Raw genomic sequence first — 16800 nt, 5'->3', positions numbered from 1 at the left:
GTAGACTCATTGGAGGAGAAGGCAATGGCAACCCACTCCAGTACTCTTGCCTGGAAAATCCCATAGACAGAGGAGCCTGGTGGGCTGCAGTCCATGGGGTCGCTAGGAGTCGGACTCGACTGTGAGACTTCACTTTCACTTTTCACGTTCATGCATTGGAGAAGGCAATGGCAAACCACTCCAATGTTCTCGCCTGGAGAATCCCAGGGACGGGGGAGCCTGGTGGGCTGCCGTCTATGGGGTCGCACAGAGTTGGACACGACTGAAGCGACTTAGCAGCAGCAGACTCACTGGAAAAGTCCCTGATGCTGGGAAAGATCGAGGGCAGAAGGAAAAGAGGGCGTCAGAGGATGAGATGGCTGGACGGCCTCACCGATGCAATGAACATGCACTTGGGCAAACTCCAGGAGTTGGTGAGGGACAGGGAAGCCTGGCGTGCTGAAGTTCATGGGGGTCGGAAAGAGTCGGACGCGACTGGGCGACTGAACAAGTCTAACACTGGCGCCCGTAGAGAACTACAACTCCCAGCGTGCCCCGCGGTGCGGCCCGGCCCCGGCAGTCATGTGATCGCTGCTCACGTGTCTCCACTGCCGGCCCGGGCTAGAAAGACCGCAGGTAGGTGGAAGGAGGTACAGGTTGCTGGAGGGTGGAATCTGGGTCCCCAAGGCCCCCACCGCGGCAGAACCCTACTCACTCGCTGCAGGGCTCTGCAGCCTGGCATCCTCTGCCCCATGCCCGCCCGGGGTCGGGCGGCCCTTGCTGCGCCTTATCCCGGCCTGTCCCTACCTGGTCTCCACCTGTCGAGCCCCGAAATCCCCTCCCCAGTTTAACACACAGCAGCCCACTCTCCGTCCCGGGTAGGCCGTGGCCCATTTTCCAATGCAGCCCACCCCTCGTATTTCTGGGATTCGGCCCCAGGCTGGCCTGGGTACTTCCTCTCGTTGGGCTTTCAGGGGCCTACTGCAGTGGTTACAGCCCTGGCCTGAGCGCGTGGGCATTAGGCTGCTAGTCCTGACTGCCAACGAGCCCCTGGGACATTAGCCTCTTTCCCTCCATGGCTCTGTTTCCCTAACTGAGCTGGTGCTTCTCTCTGTGAGTTAAGAGTCAGAGCGTCTCAGTTGCCTTCACTCTGTTGACCAGCAATGGTGAAGTTTGAGAAAGAAAAAATTGAAGGCAGAGAGGGAAGTGGGGAGAATCAGATCTCAGATTTGGGGGGAGAAGGTGCCATAAGGAATAGCTCTCTGTCCACCAAAGCCAGAAGGGTGGAAAGAGCAGGTAAGCTGGGGACCATGGAGCAGAGTAATTTGAGGGAAGGGGAGGCTAAGAGATTCTGGAGCAGTGCAGAGACTTCTTGTGTCTGAGAAGTGAGCAGGATGGAGGACGAGGTCTCACAGTGTGGGGAGCACCAGCTTTACATGGTTCTCTCTGGAGCTACCCTGGAAGCCCGAGACCAAAACTGCCTCCAGTACTCATTCACTGCTTTGATTTTTTGCTGAGTTGCTGGCTGGGTGGCAAGTTGCATAAGAGGAAGCCCTGTGGCATCTGACTGATCCTTCTGGATTTGGAGCCAGCAGGGAGACATTTTCCCTGGAGCTGTGTCCCTTGATTGCATGCTTGGTGACATGTCTGAGAGTACCCAAATGCCCCCTTTTCCCTCTGATGAGTTTTCAGCTCCCAACTGTTCAGCCATCACAGGAGGAGCCATGACAAGAATCAGACCACCCAAGAGGCCTCACTAGACATTTTAAACCCCTCAGTGTGCTGGGGGCATGAGACGGAATGCCTCTGTGATGAGCAGTGGTGAGGTCAGTCATGTGGGAGAAGAGAATTTAAATCCTCACTGAAATTTTGAAGGGCTTTGAAAGCTCCACAAAATTTAGACTCTGGGCCAGAGGGAGGTATGCCGGGCTGTAAGAAACTGAAATACCCACAGTTCTAGGTGAGTATTGTTCTTCAGACCCTGCAGTGTAGAAACCAGTTGGGAAGCCAGACAGATCTGAATCTAAATCTTGCTCTGCAGCTTGCTACTGTGTGATCCTAGATGAGTGATTTGATCTCTCTGAACCTTATGACCACTGTCATCTAAGGAATGAATGAGATATGTGCATGACACTCCTGCTTGATGCACGACCTCTAGTGCTGAAGTGTCGGTACCTCTCTCTTCTGGGTTTATGTCTTATTTACCTGGTCTGTCTGTAAGCCTGAAGCAGGCAGGAGTTGCATCTGACATCTTTCTGTCTCTGCCATTACCCTGTGGCACCCAGTGCAGTGTTCCACACACTGGCACACCTGGGTTTGAATCTCAGCCATTTGATCTTGGGAAAGTTGTTATCTTGGGATGACAGTATATCTGCCTTTCCCATCTAGGTTTAGGAGAGCCAGAACCCATAGGCCTCCTAGGATAACAGCCCCACACAGTCTGGGGCACCCTCCAGCTGAAGGTGTGTTCCCTCAGTTCCCCAGCGGATGAGGCCGTGAGACAGAACCCACAGACCCTGCGGGAACAGGACTCCAGGGGCCATGGCCCAGGTCAGCATCAACAGAGACCTTGACGAATGGGGCTTAAGCACAGACTCTGGGGAGCGTGCCCGTCTGCTGCAGAGTCCCTCTGTGGACATAGCCCCCAAGAGTGAGGGGGAGGCCCCTCCTGGGGGTCTGGGCGGAGGCACCACTTCCACACTTGGAGCCATCTTCATCGTTGTCAATGCCTGCCTGGGCGCGGGGCTACTCAACTTCCCGGCAGCCTTCAGCACTGCTGGGGGCGTGGCAGCTGGCATCACGTTGCAGATGGTGAGTGAGCGGGGCCTGGCAGGCAGAAATGCAGACTGGTGGGTCTGGGCTCCTGGCCTCAGAAGGGAGGCTCTGGATCAGGAGTGGTCAGCGACACATGCTAATCACTCTCCCCTCTGCCACACACGGCTGACATTATTAAACTATTGTAGCGTTCTTTCCTTTGAGGCCAGATGAGGTTTCAAAAGCCTTCCTCACAATTAGGGAATTTCAGACATCAATTGCATATTTAATAGTTATGTGGTTATGTTTAAAAAGCGGGCCCACACCTTTTAGAACTGCATGTTGAAATATTTACTGATGAAATGATATGATAGCTTGTATTTTCTTCAACATAATCCAGAGTGGGAAAGGGACAAGATGAAACAAGACTGGTCATGAATTGATGATTGTTTTGTGTTTAATCTTTTGGCCACACCACAGAGCACGTGGGATATTAGTTGCCCACCAGGGATCGAACCTGTCCTCCCTGCATTGGCAGCATGGAGTCCGAACCACTGGCCCACCAGGGAAGTCCCTGAATTGATGATTTTTGAATTTGAGATTTGAGTGATGGGTACATAGTGGCCCACTATTCCATTCTCTCTACTTTTGCTCACGTTTGAAATTTTCCTCAAAACTTTTTGTCTTTAAGGAAAAATCTCAATTCCAGTAATCTGTTAAGATTGCCCTGCAGGATAAGGCTCATTTGCCAAATAGGCTTTGGGCACCAGGCCAGTAAACGCTGAGCAAAACCAGGCTGCTCTTTGCTGCCAGACCTTTCCCACACACTCTTGTTCCACCCTGCCTGCAGGCCATGCTGGTTTTCATCATCAGTGGCCTCGTCATCCTGGCCTACTGCTCCCAGGCCAGCAATGAGAGGACCTACCAGGAGGTGGTGTGGGCTGTGTGTGGCAAGCTGACAGGCGTGCTGTGTGAGGTCGCCATTGCTACCTACACGTTCGGGACCTGCATCGCCTTCCTCATCATCATCGGGGACCAGCAGGACAAGAGTGAGGTCCCCCTTCAGTATCTACCTCATCCCTCCCCCTCGGCCCTGGGGATCCTGCAGTGGGCAGGGAAGAGCATGGAATACCCACCCAAAGCCTGGACCTGGCATTCATCTGGGAATCCCCCCTCCTGGCTGCTGGGCCCATGAGACAGCTGGCGATCCCAGCAGAGATGGAGGACCATGCCCTGCAGTAGCCTGGCATCATCTTCTCTCCTTCCTCCCTCTGCAGTTATAGCTGTGATGGCAAAGGAGCCTGAGGGGGCCGGCGGCAGCCCCTGGTACACAGACCGCAAGTTCACCATCAGCCTCACTGCCTGCCTCTTCATCCTGCCCCTTTCCATACCCAGGGAGATCGGCTTCCAGAAATATGCCAGGTTCGGAGGCCCCACCCCAGCCTGCGCTGATCACAGGCAGTCAGAGACCCAAGGGCAGCAGGGGAACCCCGCTCCTCCATGCCACCTTGCCTCCAGGGGCATAAAGAGGGGACGAGGCAGGGGCAGACCAGGGCTTGCAGAGATTCTAGCAGAAGACCTTCCTTTTGTGTCAGCAGCTAGGGAGACAGTGGCTCTTTGCATCAGTGGGAGCGTCAGCTCCAAATGTCCTTGTCCAAGAAGGGACAGATAGTAATCCTGAGTGTGAAGGCTTCTTCTGGCCTAGGCCTTGTCTTTCTCACAAAGCACGGGATTTCTTTATCATTTGGGATTGTTAGCTTTGCAGCATTTTCCATGCAGCTCAGTGTGAAGGGAAGGGACTAGCTTCTTGGCTCAGAATCTGAAAAACAGGGATTCTAACCTGTTTCCTGTGATCCTCAATTGAAGGGGTCACACTCAGTGTCTCCAAGGTTCCCTTTAATGTTGACTTTCTGGTATTAATGCCTTGGAGCCTTCTACCTCCAGCCTTTCCTGCTTCTCAATGGCCCTGCTTGCAGCTCTGGCCATACCTGGGCTGCTCTGATTGAAGTAATAGATGTGCTTTGAAGCCCAGCGCCCCCTGCTGCAGTCTCTTGAGCTATGGAGCTGAACCACCTCATTTCCCCAGGGGCCACATGTGTCAGTCTGGTACCCTCTTGGCTTCCTAACTGTGGCTTGTTTCTCTGAAATTTATTTCTCATGCATTTCTTAAGTCTTTTGTTTGGAATGATCTCCCAGTTGGTTCCTTAGACACTTTAGGTCACTAAGGTGAAGGATGGATGTCACTGGGGATAGAATTGAAGAAGAGGCAGCTGGGACTAGGGAGGAGGAGGCTTAATTCATCCTTCCTGGCAGCTTCCTGAGCGTCGTGGGCACCTGGTATGTGACTGCCATCATTATTATCAAATACATCTGGCCTGATAAAGAGATGACCCCAGCAGACACCCTGAACAGGTGAGTGAGGGCCCCCAGGAGGCATACAGGATAAGAAGCTGCACTTGGGCTCCAGGAGGTATTGGGTCAGGCATCAAAAAGCCACACAGGAGACTTCCCTGGTGGTCCAGTGGCTGAGACTCCGTGCTCCCAATGCAGGGGCCCCTGGTCAGGGAACTAAATACCACATGTGATGACTAAGACCTGGCACAGCCAAATAAATACATTTAAAAAAAAAAAAAATCCCAAGGCTCATTAGGGGTTTGACTCGTTGGTCATCGTAGGAAGGACACAAGAGGTCCTGATCTCTTTTTACTGGAGGAAAGAGTAAGAACCAGAGATGAGGGCCACTTTGCCATTAACATCCAACAGATGAGCCAGTGTGAGACTAGGCCTTAGGTTATAGATCCTGCCAAAGTGGAACTGCACATTTTTTCAACATGTGCTTATCTTCAACATGTGCTTACCTTTATCTTCTTTGTGAAAATGAATCAATTTTCTCATTTTTTTTTAAAGAAAGGTTTCTTTTTTTAAAAGCTTTAAAACTTTTTTTGATTAATTTATTTATTTTTGGTTGTGCTGGGTCTTCATTCCTTCTAGAGCTTTTCTCTAGTTGTGGCAAGTGGGGACTACTCGCTAGTTGCGGCACACAGGCTCCTTTTACAGTGGCTTCTCTTGTTCTCTCGTTGCGGAGCATGGGCTCATGGGCTTCAGTAGTTGCAACATGTGGGCTCAGCAGTTGTGGCTCCTAGGCTTAGTTGCTTTTCGAAATATGGGCTCTTCCTGGACCAGGGATCAAACCCCTGTCTCCTGCATTGGCAGGCAAGGTGTATGTTTTTTTTTTTACCACTGAGAGGAAGTTTGGTTTCCTTTTTCTTGAAAGGAACAAACCAGAGAAGCAGAAGCCCAAGTGCAAGAACCAAACCTTCTGGATTTGAGTCCCAGGAGGGCCTTGCAGAGCCCCAGTTTACTGACCTGTGAAGTGTGTCCTCTCCCAGCTCCGCACTTGTGTGGGCGGAATGTGTGTAGCTGTCTGGTGGGGGCTGTGGGGGGCTGACTCAAGAGTAAAGGCCTGGGGCAGCTGGGGACTCTGAGGGCTTCCCGGGCAGCAGCATCTTGTGTGTCTGTCCGCAGGCCAGCTTCCTGGATAGCCGTGTTCAACGCCATGCCCACCATCTGCTTCGGATTTCAGGTGCCAGTTGCAAGGTCCCTTTTTAGTTCACTCCCCACCCTGGGATGGAGTCCACATTATTGGTGGGACAGGGGCGGGTGGTCCTGGAAAGGGGAGCTGAGTGGGTGCACCCGGACTTTGCCCTTTGTCCTTGGGATGAGGTCACTTGCCCACCCTGACCCTGCCCTTCACCCTGACAGTGTCACGTGAGCAGCGTACCCGTCTTCAACAGCATGCGGCGGCCCGAGCTGAAGACCTGGGGCGGCGTGGTGACAGCTGCCATGGTCATCGCCCTCGCTGTCTACATGGGCACAGGTGAGTGCTCCCCTCTGAGGGCCAGGCTTAGAGGGCTCCCAATCTCCCTCTTCATTCCCAAGTGCTCTGGCCCAGGATTTCCTGGGCTTAACCCTGCATTCCCAGCACGTCAAATACTTCTGTTGGCATTGGCTTGAACTTGGGTTGCCTTGGGCCTCCTCCTTCCCAGATGAGAGATGTGTGCATGCATTCATTTAGCAGCTCTCAGTGGGCACCTAGTCAGTCAGCCCCAGGAACTTTCTCAGCATGGAGGGGATGCCATAGAGAGAGGTCTGGTCCTGCTTGCATTGAGATTGACAGTCTATTCGGAGAGACAGTCTTACAGGAGTAAACTGGGAATCAGTAAGGAAATCCAGATGAGTGCCACGGTAACAGTGAACCAGGGAAGATGTGAGTGGGGCTGGCTTTATGGGGTGGATCACAGACGGCTCCCCTCAGAGGAGCTGGCATCTGGGGAAGCCCAAACCACGAGAAGGAGCTAGAATCTGAAGAGTCCGGGGGAAAAGCATTCTAGACAGAAAAACGAGAAAATGCTGAGTCCCTGAGGCCGGGACAGAAGGTGGTCTGTGGAGCAAGCTGTGGGGGTGGGTGGTGGGCAGCACAGCCAGATCCTTGAGGACTGGTGGGAGCCAGAGAGGAAGCGTTTTCAGCAGGGGTGTGGCTCGGAGAAGGGTTGGCTCTGCGTGTTGTGTGGAGAATGGTGTGGATGAGGGAGCAGGACCGGGAGACCAGGAAGAGTGGCCCAGTGATTGCTCCCACAGATGGGGCTCAGGACCAGCTCTGTACTAGCTTCTGCAGACACAGCCAGGAATACAGAGCCAAGAACAAGGGAGGGCAAATAGGCAGAGGCCCTGTTCTCCTGGGGCTCATGTTTTTACTAGTTGAGAGAGACAGATGATAAACAAGTGAAAAAAAGAAAAACCAAAGAGAGAGGAACACTGAAGAAAAGAGATCAAGGTGATGTCGAGAGAGTGCCTGGGGGGACAGGGGTCACTGTGGATGAGGGGGGACCCCTGAGCTGAGACCTGAATGATGAGGAGATGGGCAGGCAGAAGTTAATGCAGAAGCTCTGAGACAGGAACTGCTGGGGGAGTTCAAGATCAAAGAGGTAACAGTGTGGGGGTGGGGAATGTGAGAAGTCAGGGAGGGGGGCTTCTGAGCCCAGCCCTGACACCCTTCTAAGCCTCAGTCTTAGCCTCCAGGGCTGCTCTGTCACCTCTCCATCTGCTGCTGGACTGAGCAAGGGACGGTCCATCTCCCTAACCCTCCCAGGTCGCTCTGACCCAGCCCTCTCGTCCCCGCCCTCAGGTATCTGTGGCTTCCTGACCTTTGGGGCCGCTGTGGACCCTGACGTGCTCCTGTCCTACCCGTCGGAGGACATGGCTGTGGCTGTGGCCCGTGCCTTCATCATCCTGAGTGTGCTCACCTCCTACCCCATCCTGCACTTCTGCGGACGGTGAGCCCCTCCCCACCCCACGAAGGTGCTTCTTCTCACCAGGGCCCCTGGATGCTCTTTGAACATGGTCCTTGGACCTTGTGTAACATGGATTTTATAGAGCGAGACACTGGAGCCCATAGGAAACAGTCAGTGCCTAGAATGGCCCTGCAAGCACCCCCAGCCAGGTCTTGGGGGGCCACCTTTGTCCCAGAGTCCCCAGGACAATCTGTGAGTGCTCTGAGAACCTCTAATCCAGGTCCCTTCCTGAACACCCTGTCTTCTGAATACCCCAGACCCTCACTTTCCAGGAGTCTAGTGGAATCAGTTCCCATGGGGTGTGCAAACTCTGGACCAGGCAAGGCACTCAGTCTTTCACATTCACCATCCCATCTGGTCCCCATGGCAACCCTGAGAAGAACGGCACTAGACCCATTTCACAGAAGAGGAGACTGAGGCCCAGGGATTGTCTTACCTACAATCCATCCATTTGGGGGTCTGGCTCCATGGCTGGAGTGGGGGGTCACTGTCAGCAGGTACGCCTCTGAGCCCCTCTCTGTGTGGGCAGGGCGGTGATCGAAGGCCTATGGCTGCGCTACCAGGGCATGCCGGTGGAGGAGGACGTGGGGCGGGAGCGGCGGCGGCGAGTGCTGCAGACGCTGGTCTGGTTCCTGCTCACCTTGCTGCTGGCACTCTTCATCCCTGACATCGGCAAGGTCATCTCAGTCATCGGAGGCCTGGCCGCCTGCTTCATCTTTGTCTTCCCAGGTGTGGACCCCCGCTGTCCCCACAGCACTCACTCCCAGACCCTCCTGGCCTCAGCTCCTCTCTTGCTCACCTGCGGGGGAGCATAATCACCAGCGTTTATTGATCACCTTCAGGCTCTGTGGGAACCCCTGTTTAAGCATCACTTCCTGCAGAGAAGGTGTAGTTGTCATCTCCATTTTACCCACGAGGAGGTATGAGGTTCAGAGACAGTAACAAACTTCCCTAGGGGTTAACAAACTCAAGTAAAGAATAACAGACCCTTTTCAAACCGAAGTCTGTCCAGCTCCACAGTCTATATAGTCTTAACTCTAAAAGTACCTGTTCCTCCATGACTGTCTGGGGTCTGGCTGGGTCAGCCCCTGAGAGGGTAATTAGGGTCTGGCATTGGCACCCTGACACGGAGGTCGGGAGACCTCAGTTTCAAACAGTCTGCCACCAGGTCCCTGGGACACTGTCCCGTCTGCCCAGTCACAAGTTCCGCCTATACCCAGCTTATTTCTACCCAAGAGGCCACCTGGAAAGCTCTTGCCACTTTGCTTGGAGCAAGGGGGCCACACCTGCTGAGAAGTGCATTGGGAAGGGCCCTGCAGTGAGGGCACCACAAAGTCGCCTCCCAGTGCCGCCCCTTTAGCTCTAGCTCTTGCATGCCACCCAAGGACCTCTCCTGGGAGACCAGTCGCCAGGCCTCCATTGGGGTGCAGGGTGGAAAATGTGGAGGAAACACAGGCCTTTCTCCATCCACCTCCCCTGTCTCCTGGCCAAGGTGGAGGCTGGCCTGTGCACTGGGGGACCCACCCAAGCTCTCAGGCCCCACCAAGCTCTCTCTTCTCTTCCAGGGCTGTGCCTCATTAAAGCCAAACTCTCTGAGATGGAGGAAGTCAAGCCAGCCAGGTAAAGCAAAGCCCAGCCTGCGGGCCTCTCGGGGGGGTGCTGGATGAGGAAGTACCCTTTAAACGGGTCGGAATCAGGAGACCTATGTACTTTGAAAACAGGAGTGTTTAAAATACTGTTTTAAAATATATATATTTATTTATTTATTTGGCTGTGCTGGGTCTTGGTTACAGCACGTGAGATCTAGTCCCCTGACCAGGGATCAAACCCAGGCCCCCTGCTTTGGGAGCATGGAGTCTTAGCCACTGGACCACCAAGGAAGTTCCTTAAAATACTTCTTTTAAAATGAGTAATGTGTTAGTTGTAACAGTTCAAGCACTTCTGAAGGACTTTAGAGAAAAACGTGGAAGTCCATCCTTCCCCGCCACCCTCTCCCTTCTCCTCAGAGAGCTTCATGTCGTGAGCATGGCCTGTGCCCTTGTAGATTGTTCCTGTGTGTGCACAGATGTCTGTGTACAGAAAGTGATGTGTGTGTATACACAGACACATGGGTTTTTGTGTCTGGTTAGGTTTTTTTCAAAAATTACTTCAAGCCAGACACACTTTTCTACCCCTTGCTTTTTTTCACTGAACCATGTATCTTGGCGATCACTCTGTGTCCACACAAGATCTACTGCTTCCTATTTCAGTGGCTGTAGAATCTGTTGTTTGAATGTGTTGTTTGAAGCGAACACACTTCTGCACATACACCTTGGCACACCTGTTCAAGGATCTTAGTGTCATCGATTCTTAGAAGGAAGTTGCTTTATCACAAGGCATGCTCATTTTCACTTTGGCACATGGGTTCAAATTACCCTCTCGAGAGGCAGTACCAGTCAAGAGTCCCAGCAGCAGTGAATGAAAGTGCCCTGTTCCCCATATCCCTGCCTCCACAGTACATAGAGGCCTTTTCAGTATTTCTTAGTCTATTGAAAACAAAACACTACATTTTTAAAAATTTTACCTTTTTTAAATGTTCAGTAGTATTAATTCCATTCATATTTTTGTGTAACGGTCACCACCAGCCATCTCCAGAACTTTTGCATCATCCTAAACTGAAACTCTGTACCCTTTAAACAGTCATTCCCTGTTCCCCCTCGCCCCAGCCCCTGGCAGCCAGCATTCTATTTTCTGTGTGAATCTGACTCTTCTAGGTACTTCCTGTAACTGGAATTGTATTTGTCTTTTTTGTACCTGGCTTCTTTCACTTAGCATAATGTCCTCAAGGTCTATCTGTTGTAGCATGAGTCAGAATGTCCTTTGTTTTTTTTTGGTTTTTTTTTTTTGTCCTTTGTTTTTAAGGCTGAATAATATTCATTGTATGTACAGGCCACACTTTGCAAAACACTGCATTGTTTTTAATATGTACATGTTCCTGAATGGTAGAGAGGTTATGACCAGGTTGCTTGCTTTAAAAAAAAAAAAAAAAGAAAATTTTTGTGGGGACTTCCTTGGCAGTCCAGTGGTTAACTCTGTTCTTCCAATGCAGGGGGCATGGCTTTGATCACTGGTAGGGGAACTAAGATCCCATATGCCATGTGGTAAGGCCCCCCCAAAAAAAATCCAGTTATAACCCTGCAGCTGTTTTTGATATATACGTTTGCAGATGTCTTTTGACTTCTTTTTTAATAAAATGGATCACTCCATGTGACTTGCTTTTTCCTGACCAGCTTTTCCATCAGGAGACATGCATTCTAATTCTGGTCCTGCCCTTGGTGTCCTGACCAGTCAGCTAATCACATTAGGTCTTGGGCTCCTTACCCTTGGTCTAGGAGTCATCCACCCAGCCCCACAAACCTTTGTGTGAAAGCTGTTGAGAAGTAGGAAGTGCTCTACCCACAGGAGAAGGGGTATAAGTAATTACAGTAATTAACTGATAGATGGCAACCCACTCCAGTATTCTTTTCTTTTTTCCATTTATTTGTATTAGTTGGAGGCTAATTACTTTATAATATTGTAGCGATTTTTGCCATACATTGACATGAATCAGCCATGGATTTATAGTATTCCCCATCCCGATCCCCCCTCCCACCCCACTCCAGTATTCTTGCCTGGAGAATCCCGTGGACAGAGGAGCATGGTTGGCTACAGTCCATAGGGCCACAAAGAGTCATGACTTCAGACATGACTGAAGTGACTTAGTACATGCATTTTCATATATATGAAAGTTGGCAAAGTCATGAGTGGTTGACTGACCAGGCCCTCTCTCACCCTCTGCTCTACAGCTGGTGGGCGATGGTCAGTTACGGAGTCCTCTTGGTCACCCTGGGAGCCTTCATCTTCGGCCAGACCACAGCCAACGCCATTTTTGTGGATCTTTTGGCATAACCACTGCCTCCCAGAGAATTCTTGGCCTTTGTTGTTGGACCCAGGAACGCATCTCGTAGAGCTTCAGGACCACCCTGGGCCCGGCATCATTCACCTCCGCTGGTGGGATGACATCTGCACATCCTTTTCTGGGAACAGTTCTGGGTGAAATCAGGCCCCACCCCGGTGGACAGTTCAAACTCAGCTCCCTTCCTGCTCCCCCATCCTGGCAGTGCCGTGGATGGTAGGAAGAAGTCTCATGTCACAGGGGAACCTCCTCCCCTCCTCCACCTCTCGACTTTTCCATGTCTGGACACCATGGGTAAAGAGTGTCGGTAGGTCTCCAAAGAAAGAACTCAGCCTGACTTGCCTCTGGAGAAAGAGTGTGCTCCGAGGGGTGCCATCCTCCACAGAGGAGCCTGTCCTGAGTAGAGGCTCTGCTCATCACCCTGGGACTCAGCACGTGCTCCAGGCTGTCGGCAGCCCAGCCACCAGTGGCTTCCTCTGGCAAGTCCCAGAGGTAGCTTGAAAGCATGTGAGTGCACCACGGCAGGTAGATGGATGCCTGTCCGCTGCCTCCTGGGCCCGCAGAGAGCCCGAGAGCCCCCTTGCCCATGGCTGATTGACATTTCCCAAGGTCTTTGGGGACTCGCCCTGCCTCTTTACTCAGACCTGATGGTCCAGGCATCCCTCTGCTCCTCCATCCCAGACATCACCAAGTCTAATGTTTACAAACGGTGCCAGCCCAGCTCTGAGCCAGGGGCCAGGGGCCGCCCCGTGCCACGGTGCTGTGAGTTCTCCCTGAACTCTCCCCACGGTGGGGAGTCTGCTTTCTCTCTTAGATTCCAGATGGGCCCCTCTTTTCAAAGCAACAAGAGTGGGGACATCCCTGGTGGTCCAGTAGTTAAGACTCTGCTTGCAATGTAGGGGGTACGGGTTCAGTCCCTGTCAGGGAACTAAGATCCCACATGCCGCAAGGTGCGACCAGAAAAAAAGTTAAAAATGGGACAGAGGCCCAAAAGTGGGTGATGGAGCAGGCTGGGAATGCCACGCGGGCTGGGCTCGTGAGGATCAAGGTGACTGTGTCTGGTATCTTGACTTTCAATGGCTGCTGCTTCTCCCTGCCCTCCATGTTAACCCCAGCCAGGTACCCGGAGACAAGACAAGAAAGGCAGCTGACATGTCATTGACTGGACAACATTTGAGTGTAGTCATGGTGGCCTAGAAGTTTCCCTTCCGGTCTGGATCTTGTCTGCTCCTTTCCACCATCATCTCTTCACCCCCACCCCATTTTCCTATGGAGCCACAGTCTCTCCTGCTCACCTAAGTGTGGGAGTGGGGTGAACCAAACCCTCTCTTGTCCACTTCCTCAGCTCTACGTGTCCACTAGGCCAGGCCTTGGAGGCCTGTCGATCACATTAAGGACATAGCTAGGTTGTGCCCCATGCAAGGTTAGGAGGGATATTCTCCGCCTTCATATTTTGAACACTTTGGCCACTCAGGCCAACCCCAGGCACCGAATCAGGCTTTCTCTGCCTGGAACACTCAGCATTTTCCCTGGCTCTTCCTCCCCAAAACCTCTGAATGGCGAAGTGGGGATGAGAGGGACCCACGTTCTCAGGGCAGTGAGATATAAGAAGCAGAGGCTGGCTGGAGCCGCATAGACTTCTGCTCAGCCCCAGACTGGCTGACTTGCCCCTCCTCACATCCCCTCGAGGCTCCCCCAGGGCCAGGCCCACGTGGCCATCTTCTCAGCCTGCTACACAGCGCCAGGCCCTGCCAGCGCCCATCTGGACAAGGTTTGGGAGGACAGACATCAGCAGGGCTGCACCGCCGCCTCATGTTGCATTTCAATCACAGGTGGGGGTCTGTAAGGGGGAAATGAGCTGGAATCTGGCCTGATAACCTCAGGAGCCCCTTCCCCTGCCCTCCCTGCCTGGGCATTTTACTGTTTTCTTTTTTAGTTGTGCACATTCAGACCAGGAAGGATGGTTAATAAAAAGGGACTTGTGCTGCTAAGCTGCGTGGTCTGTGTCTGATGCCGGGGACAGTCCAGGCCACTGGCAGAAGAAAGAAAGACTGGGGTGGGCAGTAGGGACTGGGATGTTGCAAGCGCCTTTTGGCTTCACCATCTATGACCCTTGAGCTGAGAATGGGCCCACTGCGCTCCCTTTACCAAGTAGGAAACCTCAAGTGGTTCTGGACACCTCTGCCTTCTTCCACATCCCATCAGCCTTTCCCCGCTGACTTGGGACTCTGCCTTGGCTCACACCCCTCCTGTGAAGGCACACATTGGCCTCTGTGTTTTATGTCACCCCCCAACCTCAAGTTTTGGGGTGAGCTTCAAACTCCTGAGCATCCCCGGTTTGTCCTTCCAGAGGCCGGTGTTGAGAGCAGGCCCCGTTGTCCCAGTTGAGGAGCCAGTCACCGTGCGCAAGTGCTGGGGAGAAGATACTCAGCAAAACACACCAGCTCTGCTCTCCCTCTGCTGGGAAAGACTGATGCTTGGCAAGTCATCACAAATATAAACACACGAGTTGTGATACATGCCAAGTAGGGAAAATACAGAATGTTAGATTTGGGGGTCTGGCGCTTCTCTAGAGAGTCAAGGAAGGTTTCCTGGGGGAAGTGACATATGAGCTGGCCCCTGAAGGATGTGTAGGAATGAACGAAGTGAAGAGGTGGAGAGATCTTTCCAGGCCATGGGAAATGCATTTGCAAAGTAGGAGGAACATGGTGGTTTGAGGAACTGGAAAGTGGCCAGTGTTGATGGAGCATGGCCAGGGTGTGGGGGAGTAGCAGAGGAGAGCAGAGCGTTCTGGGATGGCTTCCGTCATCAATGGCTGCCCCTAGTTAGACTTAAAAGTCTAACCAGCTCACCTCCCACGCTCTCTATCCCTCTCACACTCTCTACCCCTGCTCAGGTATTTTGCAAAGATCCCTCCCTCCTGGTGGAGATGGGGACTCTCTCCAAGGAGGAAACACGATGCAAGACTAGACAGGTGGGGGACTCCCCTGTGGTCCAGTGTCTAAGACTCCAAGCTTCCACTGCAGGAGGCATGGGTTCAATCCCTGGTCTGGGAACTAACATTTCACATGCTACGCAGCCAGGTGAAAAGACTACACAGGTGGGATAGCTTTGGGCCACGCTGCACACTTGCTTAGTGGGCCAGGAGCTTGAGGGTGGTTTCACTTTCTCTGAGTAAACAGAGGGAAGAAAAGCTTACATCTAGGCTATAGGCAAACAAATAGCCAAATTCATCCACTCATCCATTTTAGCCAAGACTTGCAAGGACTTAATCAGTGTCTGTCTTCCTTCCCCATTAGACTGTAAATTCCATGGGGTAGGCACATCTCCCTTATCCGTCAGTTATCGTAGCCAGTGCCTGGAACACACATAGCAAGTGTTCAATAGTTGTTGCGTGAATGAATGAATATCAGCTAACACTTGCTGATTTCCTACTTTGTGCTAGTGCTTGCATCATTCACATTTGGTCTTCATGACACCGCTGTGCAGAAGTGAAAGCTAAGAGATGTTACATAGTTTACCCAGGGACACACAGGAAGTAATATTGGAACCAGACAGCCCTCTTGCCGTGCATGAATGAACAAGTGGGCAAAGGGCTCTTAGCCTGGTGACTTCTGACCCCAGAACATAAGCTTAGGAACTTCCAACCCTCATGCCGGCACCAACATCAGATCCTGCAACCCCTGGCTTACCCTCCCAGCCAAACCACATCAAGTGGTGGGATGTCAACTGGCCAGTGGCTCTGGGCAAGTCGCTTCCCATCTCTGAGCTGCTGTTTCCAGATCTCTGATGTGGGACTGATCCTCACTGACCTTGTTTACCTCCTAGCATACAGGAGAGCCAGTGTCAGGATAGTACATGAAAAAATGACAAATGCTTTATAACCAGAAATCCACATTTACAGAAGAAATGTGAAAACTCAGTTTCTACTCAGGAGGCCACAGGCCAAGTTTCCCCTAACACTTCCTGGGAGTCAGGGTATTTCTCAAACTTTAATGTACAGACAAAATTTTTATCTCCCTAGGATACAAATTCTGATTCAGTAGATCTGCTGTGGGGCTTCAGTCTGCATTGTAAATGCTCCCAGTTTTGCCCATGCTGGTCCTTGGACCGCACTTTGAGCATCAGGGGGACTGGTAAACAGAGCAAAGACTTTGGCTTCAGACAGAGCTGGGTTAGATCTCAGCAGTACTTCTTTACACTGGGAACTCAGGAAATCAGTTCACTTCTACGAACCCCACTTTCCTCGACTATGAAGTAGGAGTGATGTGCCCATCTTGTAGATGAAAATATTAAAAATCCAAGGACACATGGTATAATATATGTGAAGTGCCTAGTAGATAGCAGGGATTATGTTGATCATTTCCTTTACTGGAAACAAAGAGCAGGGCAGGGGGCCCATGATGTGTAACTACAGTTCCATCCTTGGTCAGTAGAGGTCACCTTTGTATAATTTCAGCCTGTGAAAGACAGGCGCCTATGGCTTCGGAGGACACTGCAGTCCTCTGAGTCCCTCAGGTTCCTGGTGATTGGCTGCCTAGCATTTCTGAATGACGTCCCTCTACTGGGGCAGGGCCACTTCTAGATCATGGTCTCCAACCTAGTGGGGGAATCAGACCAGTCAAATAATCTAATTATATAGGTACATGTGCTAGATGTAGTTCAATATTATAGGTCCAAATTTGGTAATTCACTGCTGTGGTACAATGAAAAATTTTTCAGTAGATATGGAGGAAGGCCAGAGATAATGTAGCCAGGAAGAAGGAAGAAGGCAGATACCCT

The 16800-nt window shown here is 51.9% G+C and overlaps 1 protein-coding gene across 3 annotated transcripts; it reads left to right on the top strand.

Moving 5' to 3' along the window:
* The first annotated feature begins 491 nt into the window (after positions 1–491).
* On the top strand, positions 492–14009 carry SLC38A7 (solute carrier family 38 member 7). Of its 3 annotated transcripts, none has more exons than XM_043898633.1 (11): positions 492–615; positions 2368–2790; positions 3584–3782; positions 4011–4155; positions 5047–5145; positions 6259–6316; positions 6496–6610; positions 7919–8066; positions 8648–8813; positions 9650–9704; positions 11909–14009. In XM_043898633.1, the coding sequence occupies exons 2-11, from the start codon at positions 2521–2523 to the stop codon at positions 12157–12159; spliced, it is 1506 nt and encodes a 501-aa protein (XP_043754568.1). In that variant the 5' UTR covers positions 492–615; positions 2368–2520; the 3' UTR covers positions 12160–14009. The 3 variants fall into 3 exon arrangements, with proteins under 3 accessions (XP_043754568.1, XP_043754570.1, XP_043754569.1); XM_043898635.1 differs by having other exon boundaries at positions 8614–8813; XM_043898634.1 differs by lacking the exon at positions 492–615 and adding an exon at positions 630–1805.
* The last annotated feature ends 2791 nt before the right edge of the window (positions 14010–16800 follow it).

This window comes from Cervus elaphus, chromosome 4, assembly GCF_910594005.1.
Source record: "Cervus elaphus chromosome 4, mCerEla1.1, whole genome shotgun sequence".
Lineage (NCBI taxonomy): Eukaryota > Metazoa > Chordata > Mammalia > Artiodactyla > Cervidae > Cervus > Cervus elaphus.
The sequence above is the reverse complement of the archived record's forward strand: the minus strand, read 5'-3'. Positions and strand labels throughout refer to the sequence as shown.

Excerpts from the sequence above, each read along its gene's own strand:
- SLC38A7 (XM_043898633.1), top strand. The coding sequence starts at position 2,521 with ATGGCCCAGGTCAGCATCAACAGAGACCTTGACGAATGGGGCTTAAGC. Across the intron at positions 6,611-7,918 it reads CGCTGTCTACATGGGCACAG|GTATCTGTGGCTTCCTGACC; the intron begins GTGAGTGCTCCC and ends CCCCGCCCTCAG. Across the intron at positions 8,067-8,647 it reads ATCCTGCACTTCTGCGGACG|GGCATGCCGGTGGAGGAGGA; the intron begins GTGAGCCCCTCC and ends CTGCGCTACCAG.